Here is an 18,508-nt window from a genome sequence, read left to right as displayed (position 1 = left end):
CGACATAGCAGTGTTCAGCGCCAGCTGGGAGGAACACTTGCGCCACCTCCAGGAAGTGTTGTTGGCCCTGCGCAGAGCAGGCCTCACAATCAAAGCCAGTAAGTGCCAGATTGGGCAGGGTTCAGTGGTGTACTTGGGGCACCAAGTAGGGAGCGGCAAGGTGGCCCCCCTGCAACCCAAGATTGATACCATCCTGGCTTGGGCACTGCCCAAAACCCAGACTCAGGTGAGAGCCTTCTTGGGTCTCACGGGTTACTACAGGAGGTTTGTCAAGGATTATGGTAACATTGTGCACCCCTTGACTTCGCTGACTTCCAGGAAGCAGCCAAGACTTGTGATTTGGACTGACGCCTGTCAGAAGGCCTTTGACACCCTGAAAACTGCAATGTGCACAGCACCTATAATCCAGGCACCCGACTTTTCTAAAGAATTTGTTGTCCAGACGGACGCTTCAGAGCATGGCGTGGGGGCTGTTCTAGCTCAGGTGAATGAAGAGGGCCGAGACTTACCTGTAGCCTTCATCAGTAGGAGGTTACTTCCCAAGGAACGGAGGTGGAGTGCGTTAGAGCGAGAAGCATTTGCTGTGGTCTGGGCGCTGAAGAAGCTAAGACCCTACCTGTTTGGGACTCACTTCCGGGTTCAGACAGACCACAGGCCCCTCAGATGGTTGATGCAGATGAGGGGTGAGAATCCAAAGCTGTTGAGGTGCTCCATTTCCCTACAGGGGATGGACTTCACGGTGGAACACCGCCCTGGTACAGATCACGCCAATGCTGATGGTCTGTCCAGATTTTTCCACCTTAGTGATGAGGACTCCCTAGGGTAAGGGTAGTTCTCCCCACATTTCAGCTGGAGGGGACACGTGTTAGACCTGGCATCATTGGCATGAGTCTCTCCTCCATTTTTTCTGTTTGCCTCCTCTGTTTACGATGTTTTTGCTGGTATATTGCTTTGGGCACTGTGCCACTGCTGATCAGTGCCACAGTGCAAGTGCTCCCTATGTGAAATTGATGTATTGATTGGATTCCATGTTTGGCTTATTTGGTTTACTGTCAGTCCCCAGTAGCGTGCACCAGGAGTGCCAGGGCTTGTAAATACAAATGCTGCTAGTGGGCTTGCAACACGTTTTGTGCCACCCACAAAAGCAGCCTAGTAAAATGTGTCTAAAGGTCTGCCATTGCTAGACCTACGTGCAGTCTGACTGCCACGCGGGCTGCGCAAGTACACCTACTTGCCAGTCCCTAAACCTTCCCTTAACTTCATGTTGGTCACCCCTATGGTAGGCCCACGGGCAGGGTGCATTGTAAGCATAAGGTAGGACAAGCCTGACAAAGTTGGCATGTCCTAACAGTGAATTACAGCCATATTCGTTTTTCACTATTGTAAGGTAACCTGCTCTCCATGAGTTAGAATGGGCTGCCAGGATTATTAAAGCTATAATCCTAGCGAGCTCGGGGAGCATGGTGCAATGTCGAGTTTGGTATCCCTGAACTCAGGGTTTAATAACGCATCCGTTTGGCTGGATGGTTTTTGGACTCTGTGTTTGAAAATAGCACTTTTAGAAAGTGGCTATTTTCTTGCCTGACTGTCTACTGGTCTCTGCTGGTTTGGTGTGCGTGTGACAGGAGCTGGGTGGCTCCAGAAGTCTGAATGAGTCAGTGTGGGGTGAGTGGGGCATTTGCATTGAGAGTAGGGGAAGAGTAGCTCCTGATAGCCTGCCCTGCCTGACACAATGCGGGTTCCACCTCCTGCCAGGCGACTGATGGCTCTGTGCCTGCCAGGGACGATCCTGGCCCCACCTCCTACCGGGCGACTGATGGCCCTGCCCCTGCCAGTGACAATGCTGGCTCCGCTTCCTGCTGGGCGGCTGAAGACTCTGCCCTGCACAGTGAATAGGCCAGGTGCCTCTGCCTGGCAACACCCACAACAAACCCAGGATGGGGGGAAATTCCCCTGCATGGACAAAGGGATCAAAGCCAAAAAGGGGTATAAGAGAAGGACCCCTGAACTGAGAATTTAGATCACTTCTGACAAGTAAACCTGAACCAAGGACAAGAAGCCTGCTGATCCAAGGACTTGCCTACCCCTTCTGCCAGTGTGCTGTTTGTTGGGGGAATCCTGCAGTTGCTTCTTTATTTTTGCCAAGGAACCAGGAGAGAGGAACTGAGTGTGTACTCTCAAGCTTTGCCAAGGAAATCTCCAAGGGCTGGAAGAGTGCCAGCCTCCTGTTGAAGTCACAGGGCCAAAGGACTTCATTAATTTGCTGAAAGTGCTTGTTGCTGGAACCTGAAAATCCAGCACCTCTGATGAATCCAGCAATCTCGACGCCGACGGACGCCGCCGAATCCAGCTCGACATCGTGAGTGCAGCTCCCGTGTCCCGCACCTTCGCCGCCGGCCGTCGGGCCCGATCGACGCTAGTAGCGACGCCGCTACCGACACCTCGACACCGAGCCGTCTCGACGCCGTGAGCGCTGCTCACTCTTGCAACATCATCATCGACATCGACGCCGACGCCGTATCCTGCTTCGCCTCGTGAGCGCTGCTCCTGCCTGACATCTGTCGACGCCGCTGCAGATCGCCCCGACTCCGAGGCCCGATCGACGCCGAAGACGCGACGCCGGACATCTCGACGCCGCTGATCATCGTGTGCTTCACTTTTCCAAGGTACTGTGTTGTGGGGGCCTGTGCGACTCCGGGCTCGACGTAGCGCTCCTCGCGGTCGACGCCGAACCTTTGGATTAACTTTGCCTCGACGTCGTGTGACTCCTGTGGGGGTTTTATTGTTGCCAAGAACTATGATTTAAAGAAGAAGAGTTGCTTTTGTTACTAAAGACTTTGTGCTAAGAAGAAACCGTACTTGAACTATTATTTTTCCTTCCAAGAGTATTTATTAAGATTGTGGGATATTTTTGTCGTTATTTGGTCTTGTGCTAAGCCCTATATAAACATCCTTATTTTTATAATACTACTGTGTCGTGTCCATTTGTAGTGTATTCACTTTATTACTGTATGTGGTCATAAATGCTTAACGCACTGCCTCTGAGATAAGCCTGTCTGCTTTGCCAAGCTACAAAGGGGGTGAGCAGGGGTTATCTAAGTGTGTGATCCCCTTGCCCTGACTAGAAAAGGTGTGTCCCTATTTGTCAGAAGTGTATACCTCTGCCAACTAGAGACAGCCGCTTCTAACATTGGTGGGTCAGCGGTGAGGATTTGAACTTTGCATTTAAGACCCATGTGCAGTGATTAGTGTGCGCTACATAGTGAAAGCAGACCATAGCGCAGCCACAATCTGTTTTGGTTGGATATTCTATTTTTGTTCTCCGCTTTCCTGGAGCTTGATTTTTGAAACTGCCAGTTTTGACCATGAGTAATGCCGGAGTCACTACCCCTGTTGTTGTGGAGGAATTTGATAGAAGCAAGATCAAAGATTACAAGAGGAAGCAATTAGACCACTTTTGCAAGCAGTTGAAAGTTCCTACCACAGGCTGCAAAAACAAAGAGGAAGTTCTCAAAGCATTGGAGGCCTGGTTAGAGGCCAGAGATTCCTCTGTTCCGGTGGTGGTACCGCCAGGGGAAGGGGAAGAGGAGGTGCCAGTGAATGGGCCTGGGTCCCCTCCCGGCAGCAGTGTTTCCTCTAAAGGTCTTTCTCCTGAAGAATTGGAAAACAGGGCGAAGGAGCGAGCATACCAGTTAGAAATGGCAAAACGTAAGATAGATGGGCAGTTGGAGTTAGAGAATGCAAGAAGCAGGAGAGAAGCTGATATGGAGATCAAAAGGTTGGAGTTTGAAAGAGAAAAGTTAGCTTTTGAGCGTGAGAAAATGGTGAGGTAAATGGAGCTCAAGGCTAAGAATTTAGAATTGAATCCCTCTGGTGGCAGCATCCCATCTGTGCCTGCAGAAAGTAGGTTTTATTTTCCCAAAGATGTGATAAAAGATTTTCATAAGAGTGAAGATATTGGCCAATGGTTTAAAGCATATGAGTTAGCATTGTTGGCCCACCGGGTCCCTGAGAAGGATTGGGGAGCGGAGTTGTGGGGTCGCTTTGTGAATGAGGGGAGAGATACCCTGTTAGACATTCCTGTGGAGGATAGGATGTCTTATACTCATATGAAAGATGCTTTAATGTTGAGGTATGGCCTAACCCCAGAAAAGTACAGACAGGCCTTTAGAGAATGTAAGAAATTGCCTGGTACTACGTGGGTTGAATATGTGTCATTTTTTTGCAGAGCCATGGATGGTTGGGTAAAGGGCAGCAAAGTGGAAAGTTATGATGCTCTTTATGATTTGTTTGCTTGGGAGCACTTGTCTAATAACTGTTTTCCAGAGCTGTGCCAGCACCTTATTGATAGCAAGATATCTAGCCCTAGAAAACTTGCTGAGGAGGCGGACCGCTGGGTCAGTACCAGGGTCCACAAGGGTCCAGTGGGAGACTCAGCCAAAGGTGGGCAGGGTCCCCAGCAGAAGAGTGGGGGGGACAAGGGTAAACAGAGGGAGTTCCAAAAAGGTCCTCAAAGTAATCCCCAAGGGAACCAAGGGAAGGGTTCCCAGCCTCCCCCAGTGAAGAAGGCAGAGGCCCCGACAGGTAAACCTGTTCATAGGGGCCCAATGACCTGCTACGCTTGTAAGCAGGTGGGACACCGTTTTTATGATCCCCAGTGTCCCTTGAAGAACTTTAATGCACCACCACGTGCACCCCCCCGTCAGTTGGCGAGTGTAGCCCTGGGAGGGGAGGAGATGGTTGCCCATGGTGGGGAGGGTCCTGCAGAGATGTCCCTGGTCTCTTTAGGAGACATGGAAATGGTCCCTCCACCCCCTCTGCCTAGTAACACTAAGAAATATAGGCAGTGGATGACCATTAATGGCCATAGAGTGGAAGCTCTCAGAGATACCGGAGCGAGTGTGACAGCTGTCAAGTGTCACTTGGTGTCCAGAGAGCAGGTGGTCCCCCACGCATTCTGCCCTGTGGTAGCTGCTGACAACTCCCAGAGAGAGTGTGAGGTAGCTCAGGTTTCCTTTGAATGGGGGGAGTTTCAGGTACTCTTCAGGTTGCTGTGAGGCCCGCCATGCCTGTTGATTGTCTCCTGGGCAATGATTTGGAAGACTCCCCTTGGGCTAAGGTGGAGAGGGAGACACATTTGAAAATGTTGGGTGTGCCAGAGTGGGTGTGTGCAGCCACTCGATCGATGACAGCAAGTAAGGGTGTTGATGGGGTTCTGGAGCCTTAAAGTATGGCCCAGGACCCGGCTGTCAAGAGAAGAGGCAGGGGGTGCGGGAAACCGTCCCCCATAGTTCCCGTGGTCCAGGAGGAGGCAGACCTTGAGGGGGATGCCCTGGTACCCACAGGAGAACAAGTTGCTGAACTGGGAGACCTGGCCGAGCTGACCCACTGGCAGCAGGATGGTGGTCCCTCCAGGGAAGAATTTTGTGCAGAACAGAAAGTGTGCCCTTCTCTTGTGGGTATGAGGCAGCAGGCCTCAGCCCAGACAACAGGTGATCAGTCAGGGTCACATTTGGTCTACTGGGAGAACGATCTCCTGTATAGCGAGCCTAAGGCTGCTGAGCCTGAGTCAGCCCGTGTGCTGGTGGTACCCCAGCGCTTCAGAGCCTTCCTACTGGGTTTGGCTCATGACGTTCCGTTAGCTGGACATCTGGGGCAGGACAAGACCTATGACAGGCTTGTCACCCATTTTTATTGGCCTCAGATGAGAAGGGATACAGATATCCATTGCAAAACCTGTCAAACTTGCCAGGCAAGTGGGAAAAGCGGGCGGAAACAGAAGGCTCCCCTCCAACCTTTTACCGTGGTCAATACCCCCTTTGACCGGGTGGGGATTGACATTGTTGGGCCCCTGGACCCCAAGACAGCCATGGGCAACAGGTTCATCCTGGTCTTGGTGGACCATGCCACACGGTACCCGGAAGCCATCTTTCTCAGAACAGTGACGGCCCCGTGGTGAAACGGGCACTGATGGGTGTTTTCTCCCGCATGGGGTTCCCCAGAGAGGTGGTGTCAGACCGGGGCACCAACTTCATTTCCAATTATATGAAGTCTCTGTTGAAGGAGTGTGGGGTAACCTACAAGTTCACCACTCCTTACCACCCTCAAGGTAATGGGTTGGTTGAGAGATTCAACCGTACCCTTAAAGGCATGATTATGGGTCTTGAAGAACCAATGAGGCGTAAATGGGACGTCCTCTTGCCATGCCTGCTGTTTGCTTACCGTGAGGTGCCACAGAAGTCTCTAGGGTTCAGCCCCTTTGAGCTTTTGTATGGACACCCGGTAAGAGGACCTTTGAGTCTGGTCAAAGAAGGCTGGGAGCAATCTCCCAGGAAACCTTCCCAGGATGTATACAGTTACATGCTGGCCTTTAGGAACCAGACTCGGCGCTTCAGAGACATTGCTCAGGCAAATCTGGAGGCCAGCCAGGAAGAGATGAAGCGGTGGTACGACCAGAAGGCCACTCTGGTGGAGCTTCAGCCTGGTCAGAAAGTTTGGGTCATGTCCCCTGTGGAACCTTGTGCGCTCAAGGACAAGTGGACTGGACCATTTGAGGTTGTGGAGAAAAAGAGCGATGTCACCTACATGGTGGACTTAAAGTCTCCCAGGAACCCCTTGCGGGTCCTGCATGTCAACCGTTTAAAGCCCCACTTAGAAAGGTCCGAAGTGGGCATGCTCCTAGCTACAGATGCTGGAATGGAGGAGGAGAGTGAGCCTCTTCCTGACCTCCTTTATGCAAAAGAGCAAGAAGGGTCAGTGGATGGTGTTGTCCTCTCTGACACACTGACCCCTGAACAACAGCAAGATTGTCGCCAACTGTTGGGACAATTCCCTGATCTGTTCTCCTTGATTCCTGGTGTCACTCAGTGGTGTGTCCATGATGTGGACACCGGGGACAGCACTCCTGTAAAGCACAAGGCCTACAGAGTGACTGACAAGGTCAGAGCATACATCAAGGAGGAGGTCTCCAAAATGTTTGCCTTAGGGGTGGTTGAGTCCTCTAGCAGTCCTTGGGCCAGCCCAGTGGTCTTGGTCCCGAAGGCTGCAGCGCCTGGTGCATCACCAGAACTTCGGTTCTGTGTGGATTACCGAGGACTCAATTTAGTCACCAAGACTGACGCGCACCCCATCCCCAGAGCTGATGAGCTCATAGATCGGTTAGGGGCTGCCCGGTACCTTAGTACGTTTGATCTAACGTCTGGGTACTGGCAGATCGCCTTGACTGATGGGGCAAAGGAGAGGTCTGCATTCTTCACACCAGATGGGCACTACCAGTTCCGGGTTATGCCCTTTGGGATGAAGAATGCCCCTGCCACCTTCCAGAGGTTGGTCAACCAGGTATTGGCTGGACTAGAGGATTTCAGTGCCGCCTACCTGGACGACATAGCAGTGTTCAGCGCCAGCTGGGAGGAACACTTGCGCCACCTCCAGGAAGTGTTGTTGGCCCTGCGCAGAGCAGGCCTCACAATCAAAGCCAGTAAGTGCCAGATTGGGCAGGGTTCAGTGGTGTACTTGGGGCACCAAGTAGGGAGCAGCAAGGTGGCCCCCCTACAACCCAAGATTGATACCATCCTGGCTTGGGCACTGCCCAAAACCCAGACTCAGGTGAGAGCCTTCTTGGGTCTCACGGGTTACTACAGGAGGTTTGTCAAGGATTATGGTAACATTGTGCACCCCTTGACTTCGCTGACTTCCAGGAAGCAGCCAAGACTTGTGATTTGGACTGACGCCTGTCAGAAGGCCTTTGACACCCTGAAAACTGCAATGTGCACAGCACCTATACTCCAGGCACCCGACTTTTCTAAAGAATTTGTTGTCCAGACGGACGCTTCAGAGCATGGCGTGGGAGCTGTTCTAGCTCAGGTGAATGAAGAGGGCCGAGACTTACCTGTAGCCTTCATCAGTAGGAGGTTACTTCCCAGGGAACGGAGGTGGAGTGCGATAGAGCGAGAAGCATTTGCTGTGGTCTGGGCGCTGAAGAAGCTAAGACCCTACCTGTTTGGGACTCACTTCCGGGTTCAGACAGACCACAGGCCCCTCAGATGGTTGATGCAGATGAGGGGTGAGAATCCAAAGCTGTTGAGGTGGTCCATTTCCCTACAGGGGATGGACTTCACGGTGGAACACCGCCCTGGTACAGATCACGCCAATGCTGATGGTCTGTCCAGATTTTTCCACCTTAGTGATGAGGACTCCCTAGGGTAAGGGTAGTTCTCCCCACATTTCAGCTGGAGGGGACACGTGTTAGACCTGGCATCATTGGCATGAGTCTCTCCTCCATTTTTTCTGTTTGCCTCCTCTGTTTACGATGTTTTTGCTGGTATATTGCTTTGGGCATGGTGCCACTGCTGATCAGTGCCACAGTGCAAGTGCTCCCTATGTGAAATTGATGTATTGATTGGATTCCATGTTTGGCTTATTTGGTTTACTGTCAGTCCCCAGTAGCGTGCACCAGGAGTGCCAGGGCTTGTAAATACAAATGCTGCTAGTGGGCTTGCAACACGTTTTGTGCCACCCACAAAAGCAGCCTAGTAAAATGTGTCTAAAGGTCTGCCATTGCTAGACCTACGTGCAGTCTGACTGTCACGCGGGCTGCGCAAGTGCACCTACTTGCCAGTCCCTAAACCTTCCCTTAACTTCATGTTGGTCACCCCTATGGTAGGCCCACGGGCAGGGTGCATTGTAAGCATAAGGTAGGACAAGCCTGACAAAGTTGGCATGTCCTAACAGTGAATTACAGCCATATTCGTTTTTCACTATTGTAAGGTAACCTGCTCTCCATGAGTTAGAATGGGCTGCCAGGATTATTAAAGCTATAATCCTAGCGAGCTCGGGGAGCATGGTGCAATGTCGAGTTTGGTATCCCTGAACTCAGGGTTTAATAACGCATCCGTTTGGGTGGATGGTTTTTGGACTCTGTGTTTGAAAATAGCACTTTTAGAAAGTGGCTATTTTCTTGCCTGACTGTCTACTGGTCTCTGCTGGTTTGGTGTGCGTGTGACAGGAGCTGGGTGGCTCCAGAAGTCTGAATGAGTCAGTGTGGGGTGAGTGGGGCATTTGCATTGAGAGTAGGGGAAGAGTAGCTCCTGATAGCCTGCCCTGCCTGACACAATGCTGGTTCCACCTCCTGCCAGGCGACTGATGGCTCTGTGCCTGCCAGGGACGATCCTGGCCCCACCTCCTACCGGGCGACTGATGGCCCTGCTCCTGCCAGTGACAATGCTGGCTCCGCTTCCTGCTGGGCGGCTGAAGACTCTGCCCTGCACAGTGAATAGGCCAGGTGCCTCTGCCTGGCAACACCCACAACAAACCCAGGATGGGGGGAAATTCCCCTGCATGGACAAAGGGATCAAAGCCAAAAAGGGGTATAAGAGAAGGACCCCTGAACTGAGAATTTAGATCACTTCTGACAAGTAAACCTGAACCAAGGACAAGAAGCCTGCTGATCCAAGGACTTGCCTACCCCTTCTGCCAGTGTGCTGTTTGTTGGGGGAATCCTGCAGTTGCTTCTTTATTTTTGCCAAGGAACCAGGAGAGAGGAACTGAGTGTGTACTCTCAAGCTTTGCCAAGGAAATCTCCAAGGGCTGGGAGAGTGCCAGCCTCCTGTTGAAGTCACAGGGCCAAAGGACTTCATTAATTTGCTGAAAGTGCTTGTTGCTGGAACCTGAAAATCCAGCACCTCTGAAGAATCTAGCAATCTCGACGCCGACGGACGTCGCCGAATCCAGCTCGACATCGTGAGTGCAGCTCCCGTGTCCCGCACCTTCGACGCCGGACGCCGGGCCCAATCGACGCTAGTAGCGACGCCGCTACCGACGCCTCGACACCGAGCCCTCTCGACGCCGTGAGCGCTGCTCACTCTTGCAACATCATCATCGACATCGACGACGACGCCGTATCCTGCTTCTCCTCGTGAGCGCTGCTCTTGCCTGACATCTGCCGACGCCGCTGCAGATCACCCCGAGGCCCGATCGACGCCGAAGACGCGATGCCGGACATCTCGACGCCGCTGATCATCGTGTGCTTCACTTTTCCAAGGTACTGTGTTGTGGGGGTCTGTGCGACTCTGGGCTCGACGTAGCACTCCTCGCGGTCGACGCCGAACCTTTGGATTAACTTTGCCTCGACGTCGTGTGACTCCTGTGGGGGTTACATTGTTGCCAAGAACTTTGATTTAAAGAAGAAGAGTTGCTTTTGTTACTAAAGACTTTGTGCTAAGAAGAAACCGTACTTGAAGTATTATTTTTCCTTCCAAGAGTATTTATTAAGATTGTGGGATATTTTTGTCGTTATTTGGTCTTGTGCTAAGCCTTATATAAACATCCTTATTTTTATAATACTACTGTGTCGTGTCCATTTGTAGTGTATTCCCTTTATTACTGTATGTGGTCATAAATGCTTAACGCACTGCCTCTGAGATAAGCCTGTCTGCTTTGGCAAGCTTCCAAGGGGGTGAGCAGGGGTTATCTAAGTGTGTGATCCCCTTGCCCTGACTAGAAAAGGTGTGTCCCTATTTGTCAGAAGTGTATACCTCTGCCAACTAGAGACAGCCGCTTCTAACATTCGGCATGCCTGAATTTTGGACCTGCTACCTTCTTTTTGGTGAATTGAGGTTTCTTGTTTTTCTGAACGTGTTGATCATCTTTCGACTTGACACATTCTTCTTTGTTTTCAGCCGTCCTCTTCTTTCGGATTTCTGTGACGAAGTCTCAAAGGTACGAGAGGAACGTGTATCAGTGTCTTGATATCTATCAGGCTTTCTCAAATTATCCCTATTCCTGAGGTTGTACCTCCTTTCAGAGGACTCCTTTTGCGGAGACCTACCTCGGGATTGAGAACGCTTCTCTTTAGAAGTTTGTTTAGTGTTTTCCCACTTCTTTTTAGAAGGAGTAGGGGTGTTTTTAATAAAGACCTTTTCAGGACTTTCAGACAGTTGGGGTTTAACTGGTTTCCCACCCAAACTGTCTCTGCCTAATTCTTCATAGATTTTTCAATTATTCTGGCCAGTTTTTGTGGTTGCTCAGTTACATCAAATTCCCTTAATTTCTGGCAGATCGCCACAGACGCTGCTTCTCCTTTTGTATTAGCTAATATTATTGCTGAGACCTGTTTGAAATCTTTCAGTAGTTTCATACCCAAATTTAAAGCAGGCTCAGCCCCGTATTCGTTTTGAATCTGTTTCAGGACATCAGGTATTACCATGTAGTGTAGTTCCCATATTCCCAATAGGCTCTGCGCGTTGGAATAATATATCCTATAAATGTGACATCGGACTGAGGTCAGTATGTCTCTATCCAATATACTAAACTTAATTGTGAGTGCCAGCTAGCTCAGAGGTCACCAGAAACTTTCTCGAATACACAAGAAGGGATTAGTTTCTGACAACCGCATAAACATGACAACTTTGTTTCCCTAGGACTGGAACAAATATCTTCAGAGTTATGGAAACAATAGATAACAATTTTACTCAGTCAGTCGTGCATGCTTTGTTTCTACAGAGTTGCAGAGAAATAGTGTGACAGGCGTTTTCAATAAAAGTGATATATTGAACAGTCTTCTTTCTCATGCCACAGAGGTGAACTGCTACAATCGTTAGACAGAATGAAAAGTATAATGCGTACAGTGAAATACTGTAATAGCTTTGTCTGGTGCTATGACATATATAAAAATACATACATAAATAACACAGGCTAAAATACTCAACTGGTGCTTCTAAAATACGCCTATCCCAATTTACCTAACCTAGGTCTAGTATGAGGGAAGAAGTAAGTGTGGTCTTTAGCATAGGTTTAATTTTTGCCAAGATTTGCCAAAGGTTTCTCTATGTTCTAATCAGCTCCATACCTTAGAATGAAGGTGGTTGGTATCTCTGTCTCAGACTCATTTTCCCAACACCCTGCAAGCGGAGTCACAAACACTGGTGCTGGATTCTCGGCAGAGAACAGCTTCTGATCAATGCGTCAGCTGGAGAGTCAGCTTTCTTCGGCACTTGTTGTAGCAAGCTGCGTAGGGCAAGTAGATAGTCGAACTGCACCAAACCACACTGTGTTTTTCCATAGCAAGTGAAGGTATATTTATACCTTGAAGGTGTTTAGGAATGCCTGCTTTGACGTAAAGTCGGGCATATGAACGTCATGGATGAACCCTAAGGAGTAGTTGTTCATGCATAATAATGAGTTTCTTGGAGAAATCAATATCCAGGATAGGGAAAGTCCCTTCTGCTTAAGAGTCTGGTTTTCCAAGAAATCGTTGTGACGTTGATGAACGGATGGAAGTAGCCATGCCTGTATTTGGATAGCATGGGCTATGCCTAAATAGGGACTTGGGGCTAGATGTAGGTAAAGCATATTTACCGACCCTTAAATACCGAATTTTACCGATTCGGTATTTAAAGGTCGGTAAATATGAAGGGGGGAGATGTAGGGAAATCCAGATGTTTATTTACCGAATCGGTAAAAGTCGGTATTTACCGATTCGGTAAATACCGACCTGTAATGCTCCATTCATTCCTATGGGCTTTGAAGCCCATAGGAATGAATGGGGCATTACAGGTCGGTATTTACCGATCGGTAAATACAGATTTTTGGCAAGGGTGCAGGGGGTGTCACTTTGACACCCTCTAGCACCCCCAAAAAAGGTTCGGGGGCCATATGGCAGGCATACCTGCCCTAAGGGCAGGTCTGCCTGTCATATGGCACAGGTGTGCATGCGCACATTTGCATGCACACCTGATTCGGTATTTCACCATCAAATTGAATTTGATGGTAAAATACCGATTTCTAAGGCCTTGTGGGACTCATAAGAGTCCCACCTACATATCGATTTTACAGATTCTGTAAATATACCGGTCAGTAAATTTACCGACCGGTATATTTACAGATTCTGTAAAATTACCTATCGGTAAATTTACAGAACGGTAAATTTACCGATTCTGCCCCCTACATCTCAAATGCCTTTTACCGGTCGGTAACGGCCGAATTCGGCCGTTACCGACCGGTAAAAGCCTACCTACATCTGGCCCTTGATTTCTATGCCTATATAAGGGTAACGCAAATTGTACCTATATAAGGGCATGAATCAGGGAAATTAATTTGGAATCTAAAACGCCATACAACACTGGATCTATATCGCCTGGGCGGAAATAATTTAAGTGGCTTGGCTTTTTGTCGGACTGCTGACCTGGAAAACTTGTCCCCAGAAGTGATGCTGGACCCATCTCACTCCCAACACAGCGCTCGACCAAAGAATGTATTACCTCAATTCAGACGCTGTCCCAGGAGTGAAGGGGGTCCGGATAAAACAATAAAAGAAACAATGACTGCATCTCTGGAGTTTTGTCTGGCTCACAGCTATGCACCAGAAACCCAGCAATCTCCCAATTTGGGAATGCGCCTTCTATGGTGCTAGAAAGAACAAGCAGGAAGAAGTAACATAAGTCACATTCGTCATTGTGCCAATCAACATAATCAATTTGGTGTAAACACGCCAGTTGATGAAAAAGACTTACATAGTAAAGAAAACAGTAAACAGGTATTATGATCTCTGGTGGTAAGGAAACACACCATCTTTATATTGAGTCCTTAGTCGCGGTTCTAAGTCTCCTCATTGAGCATATTATGCCATATGCTTCACAAGAATTATGCTTTGTCTTTCAGCTTCGCTGTTCTTTCCTCTTTTTTTCATGGTAATGTCTTTTGTGCTCTCAATAGTGTCATTTTTCAGTTCAGGAATTAATGCACAAGTTCTGGAGTGTTGCAAGCTTGAAATGAATAGCGTCACGAAGAAAAGAAGAAGGGTGCACTAACCTTTCTCGTTCTCATTTGCCTTTCTTTTCTTTCATTCCAGAGTTCCAAGTGATGACACCTGCAGGACGGATCTGGATGTGGAACCGCTATTACAGGCGCCTGCCGGAGCAGAATTGATTGCTGCTGTTCCTCAAAGGTAGGTCTTTCTGTGAGATGCCAGGATTGGGGGAATTCCGATTAGCCGCTCGGAGATGTATGCAAGAACGCAGTTGTCGCTTGCCAGGCAGGACGCTAGAAGAGGTAAGAGGGAGGGGTTCGGGCTCCAGGGAGATAGTACGTAGTTTCTTCTTGAAAGGAATAAAGATAATCACTCAACTGGGGTTTAACTGGAATATTTATAGGCGGGTCTACTGTTCTGGAAGGGCACATGGTTAATTATAGTTCAACGTTTCCATGTTCTAGAAGGGCACGTGTTTAACTGTGACTCACAATTTCCCAAAAATACTTGATTGCAGGCACATGGATAATTGGTAACATTTGTAATAATTGCTTTCACGTGAAACCATTGTATTCAACTGCCACAGGAAATACTAAATGTGCACCTGACACAAATAATAACTAACTAAGGAAACAAACCTTAAATAAACACCAGTATAGGGAAAGTCCCTTTTGCTTAAGAGTCTGGTTTTCCAATCAATCGTTGTGACGTTGATGAACGGATGGAAGTAGCCATGCCTGTAGTTGGGTAGCATGGGCTATGCCTAAATAGGGGCTTGATTTCTATGCCCATATAAGGGTAACGCAAATTGTACCTATATAAGGGCATGAATCAGGGAAATTCATTTGGAATCTAAAATGCCATACAACACTGGATCTATATCGCCTGGGCGGAAATAATTTAAGTGGCTTGGCTTTCTGTTGGACAGCTGACCTGGAAAACTTGTCCCCAGAAGTGATGCTGGACCCATCGCACTCCCAACACAGCGCTCGACCAAAGAATGTATTACCTCAATTCAGACCCTGTCCCAGGAGTGAAGGGGGTCTGGATAAAACAATAAAAGAAACAATGACTGCATCTCTGGAGTTTTGTCTGGCTCACAGCTATGCACGAGAAACCCAGCAATCTCCCATTTTGGGAATGTGCCTTCTATGGTGCTAGAAAGAACAAGCAGGAAGAAGTAACATAAGTCACATTCGTCATTGTGCCAATCAACATAATCAATTTGGTGTAAACACGCCAGTTGATGAAAAAGACTTACATAGTAATGAAAACAGTAAACAGGTATTATGATCTCTGGTGGTAAGGAAACACACCATCTTTATATTGAGTCCTTAGTCGCGGTTCTAAGTCTCCTCATTGAACATATTGTGCCATATGCTTCACAAGAATTGTGCTTTGTCTTTCAGCTTCGCTGTTCTTTCCTCTTTTTTCACGGTAATGTCTTTTGTGCTCTCAATAGTGTCATTTTTCAGTTCAGGAATTAATGCACAAGTTCTGGAGTGTTGCAAGCTTGAAATGAATAGCGTCACGAAGAAAAGAAGAAGGGTGCACTAACCTTTCTCGTTCTCATTTGCCTTTCTTTTCTTTCATTCCAGAGTTCCAAGTGATGACACCTGCAGGACGGATCTGGATGTGGAACCGCTATTACAGGCGCCTGCCGGAGCAGAATTGATTGCTGCTGTTCCTCAAAGGTAGGTCTTTCTGTGAGATGCCAGGATTGGGGGAATTCCGATTAGCCGCTCGGAGATGTATGCAAGAACGCAGTTGTCGCTGGCCAGGCAGGACGCTAGAGGAGGTAAGAGGGAGGGGTTCGGGCTCCAGGGAGATAGTAGGTAGTTTCTTCTTGAAAGGAATAAAGATAATCACTCAACTGGGGTTTAACTGGAATATTTATAAGCGGGTCTACTGTTCCTGGAAGGGTACATGGTTAATTATAGTTCAACGTTTCCATGTTCTAGAAGGGCACGTGTTTAACTGTGACTCACAATTTCCAGAAAATACTTGATTGCAGGCACATGGATAATTGGTAACATTTGTAATAATTGCTTTCACGTGAAACCATTATATGCAACTGCCACGGGAAATACTAAACGTGCACCTGACACAAATAATAACTAACTAAGGAAACAAACCTTAAATAAACACCAGGATTATTACAAGCACGTGAAGCAGACATGGGGCTTTGTACACGCAGGAGGACAGTCACAAATGTGGAACATTACAATCATGAGTAAAATATGGAACTCTGGAACATGGCAATGCTATTTTATGACTATCAAAACACCAAACTAACTGAACTCTTTAGACTCTTCGTGTACACGGTTCATCTAAAAGATTTTTAGCCTAAGCTGTGTAAAAGGAGGGTAGGCATACATGGCTCTTGGTGTGATGAACTGACGCATATATGGTGCATACTGGCATGCAAGAGTTAGTAATCATAACAGTTCCTCCCCGCAAAGTGTGACACACAGGACAAGGTTTATGGGAGTTTTCATGCATGGAAGAGTCATACCTACCGAGGGGCATGGACGTTCCCAGCAGGTTTCCATGATCGATCATCTGGGCCGTAACCCTTCCAATCTATTAAGTATAATAAACAGCCATTTACTCTCTGTGAGTCAAGGATTTTCTGTACTTCGAATTATAGATGACCATCAATTGTTAGAGGAGGAGGTGGTGGTAGTGTTTGGATTTGGGCATGGTAAGGTCAGAGCAGAGAGACATGGAACACTGGGTGATAGGGCATGTCCTCTGGTAGTTGTAGTCTGACAAAAATTGGGTTCATTATTTGCTTAATAGTATAAGGTCCTAAATATTGTTCCTGTAATGTTTGCGATTTCCTGAGTTTGTATTTATTCAAATACAAAGTAACCTTGTAGTTTACACCGCTTTGCCCTCCCATGCCCTTCATTTGGCCCCTTCTGAATCTGCCCCATTTAATTTACAGACGTCTTTCCTTCCTCCTAATGAAGAAGAACTAAAAAGACTTCTTCTATCATGTAAATCTGGACCACCACTTGACCTTTGCCCCATATAATAAAATAACAGATGTTATCATCCCTGTTTATGCAAAGGTGTGTAATACCTCCCTCCAAACTGGCTCAGTTCATTTGTTATAGAAGCAAGCTAGTGTTGTCCCAACACTAAAGCAACCTTCCGCAGATAGTAAGATTCTATCTAATTTTAGTCCTAAATCTCTTTTCTGAGCAGCCACCCACCAGAATACTGGAATCTATTATAAATAAACAACTTTCTGAGTTTTTAGAATCTTCTCACCTCCTGCACCATTCTCAGTCAGGTCTTCGATATCGAGATAGCACTGAAACTGCGCTGACAGAAGTCATGAGTCCCTTGGGGACTCGGCCGGCCCCTCCACTGTGCCGTCGCTGCAGGCCACCCGTTGCCTCACGGGCCAGAATCGCCCGGCTGGAGTCCTCCTCACCTCCGCAGCCGCCAAATGGGTATCAGGCACCACAGGGACCCTGGCCGCTGGGACCACGACGTCCTTTACTCCTCCGGACACTCTCCGCACACCAGTGCTTGGCCGGGCGTGCAGGCCCCTCACTTCACCCCTCCGTCAGGGCCAGCACGAGCCCCGTTAGTTGTGTGGCCCCCACCACAGCCAGGCCAGTCGGTGATAGCTCTTTCTTCCTGAGCGGCGCGGCGCTATGCCTCAGTCAAGTACCTCAGGCGGGTACACCGCCGTCACATTCAGGCACCCGGGGGCGCCGCAATCCAGTTCCAAGAGCGGGGGAGGGGCCCCTCCGCAAGCACTGGCACCCCTACCTCACTTTGGGCTTCAGGCCTACTATAGGCCCCGGGTCACACTCGGGAGTCGCAATCCCATTCCATGGGCGGGGGAGGGCTTCTCCGCGCGCACTGGCACCCCACTGCACCTTGCCTTCAGGCCTGTCGTAGGCCCCGGGTCGCACCAGGGAGTCGCGTAGCCTGCACCTAGGACCGGGGCACCGCTCCTCGCTCCCATGCCGGTCTGCTGTAGGTTCCGAACAGCGTCGCGGGCCAGGGTGCAGATGCCCCCCCTGGCGGACCCCACTGTCTCACCGCCTGCCGAGGCCGCAGGCCGGATCAGCGTTCCCACCGGACTCCGGGAAGCTCTGGAGTCACAGCGTGTTCTCGGCGGGCCCGGCCTCCGTCAGGACCCCCGCCGCAGGGACCCAGCCGGCCCTCTGCTGCGACGTTGTCTGCGGTCGCTCACCTCCTCCCAGCTTGGGGCACCCTGGGACAGTCCCCGATGCCACCGCCGCTCCAGGCACAGCAGCTCCGCAGGGCGGCCCGCACCACTCCGGGGTCGCACGTTTCCCCGACCACGAGGCTCGCCTGGCGCGTTACTCGTCTGGGCCACACCGAGCCACACCTCCTCAATCCGGCCTGGATCGCAAAGTAACGGCACCGGACACCGCCGGACAGCACCCGAACCCACGGCACCGCAGATTTAGGTGTAGATGGGCACCCAACAGGGCTGTAATCAAAGCTAAGTAATATGCGGCGCCGGAGGGACTGAAAGCACGTCCTACTCTGCCGCCATCTTGGCCACGCCCCCCCTATTTTCATTTTTGAACGAGTGATTGCAGCTACGGAAGCCGTTTGTACAGCTGCCTTCGCGGCTTCATCAGCAAATGAATTCCCTTCAACGTGAATGCCATCACGTTGATGACTCAGCGTATGATTCACGTGAGTGTTTTGTAGTCCTTGTTGTAACTGAACTACTTGTTCCCAAAGCAGTTTATGCTTGATTGTGCC

At 49.3% G+C, this 18,508-nt stretch overlaps 1 protein-coding gene across 12 annotated transcripts in view; it reads left to right on the top strand.

Annotated features, from left to right (window-relative positions):
- Positions 1-18,508, top strand: part of LOC144781519 (uncharacterized) — a 2,047,367-nt gene that overhangs the window by 128,799 nt on the left and 1,900,060 nt on the right. For all 12 annotated transcript variants that reach the window (XR_013601003.1, XR_013601004.1, XM_078660419.1 and 9 more), the window contains 2 exons: positions 13,847-13,942; positions 15,343-15,438. Coding sequence is in view for 10 of the 12 variants with exons in the window: in XM_078660419.1 (XP_078516545.1) it covers positions 13,847-13,942; positions 15,343-15,438 (192 nt within the window). In the remaining 2 variants the exon portion in view is untranslated. The remainder of the gene's footprint in view (positions 1-13,846; positions 13,943-15,342; positions 15,439-18,508) is intronic.

This window comes from Lissotriton helveticus, chromosome 9, assembly GCF_964261635.1.
Source record: "Lissotriton helveticus chromosome 9, aLisHel1.1, whole genome shotgun sequence".
NCBI classification, from domain to species: Eukaryota; Metazoa; Chordata; class Amphibia; order Caudata; family Salamandridae; genus Lissotriton; species Lissotriton helveticus.
This window is presented reverse-complemented; position numbering and strand designations above follow the sequence as displayed.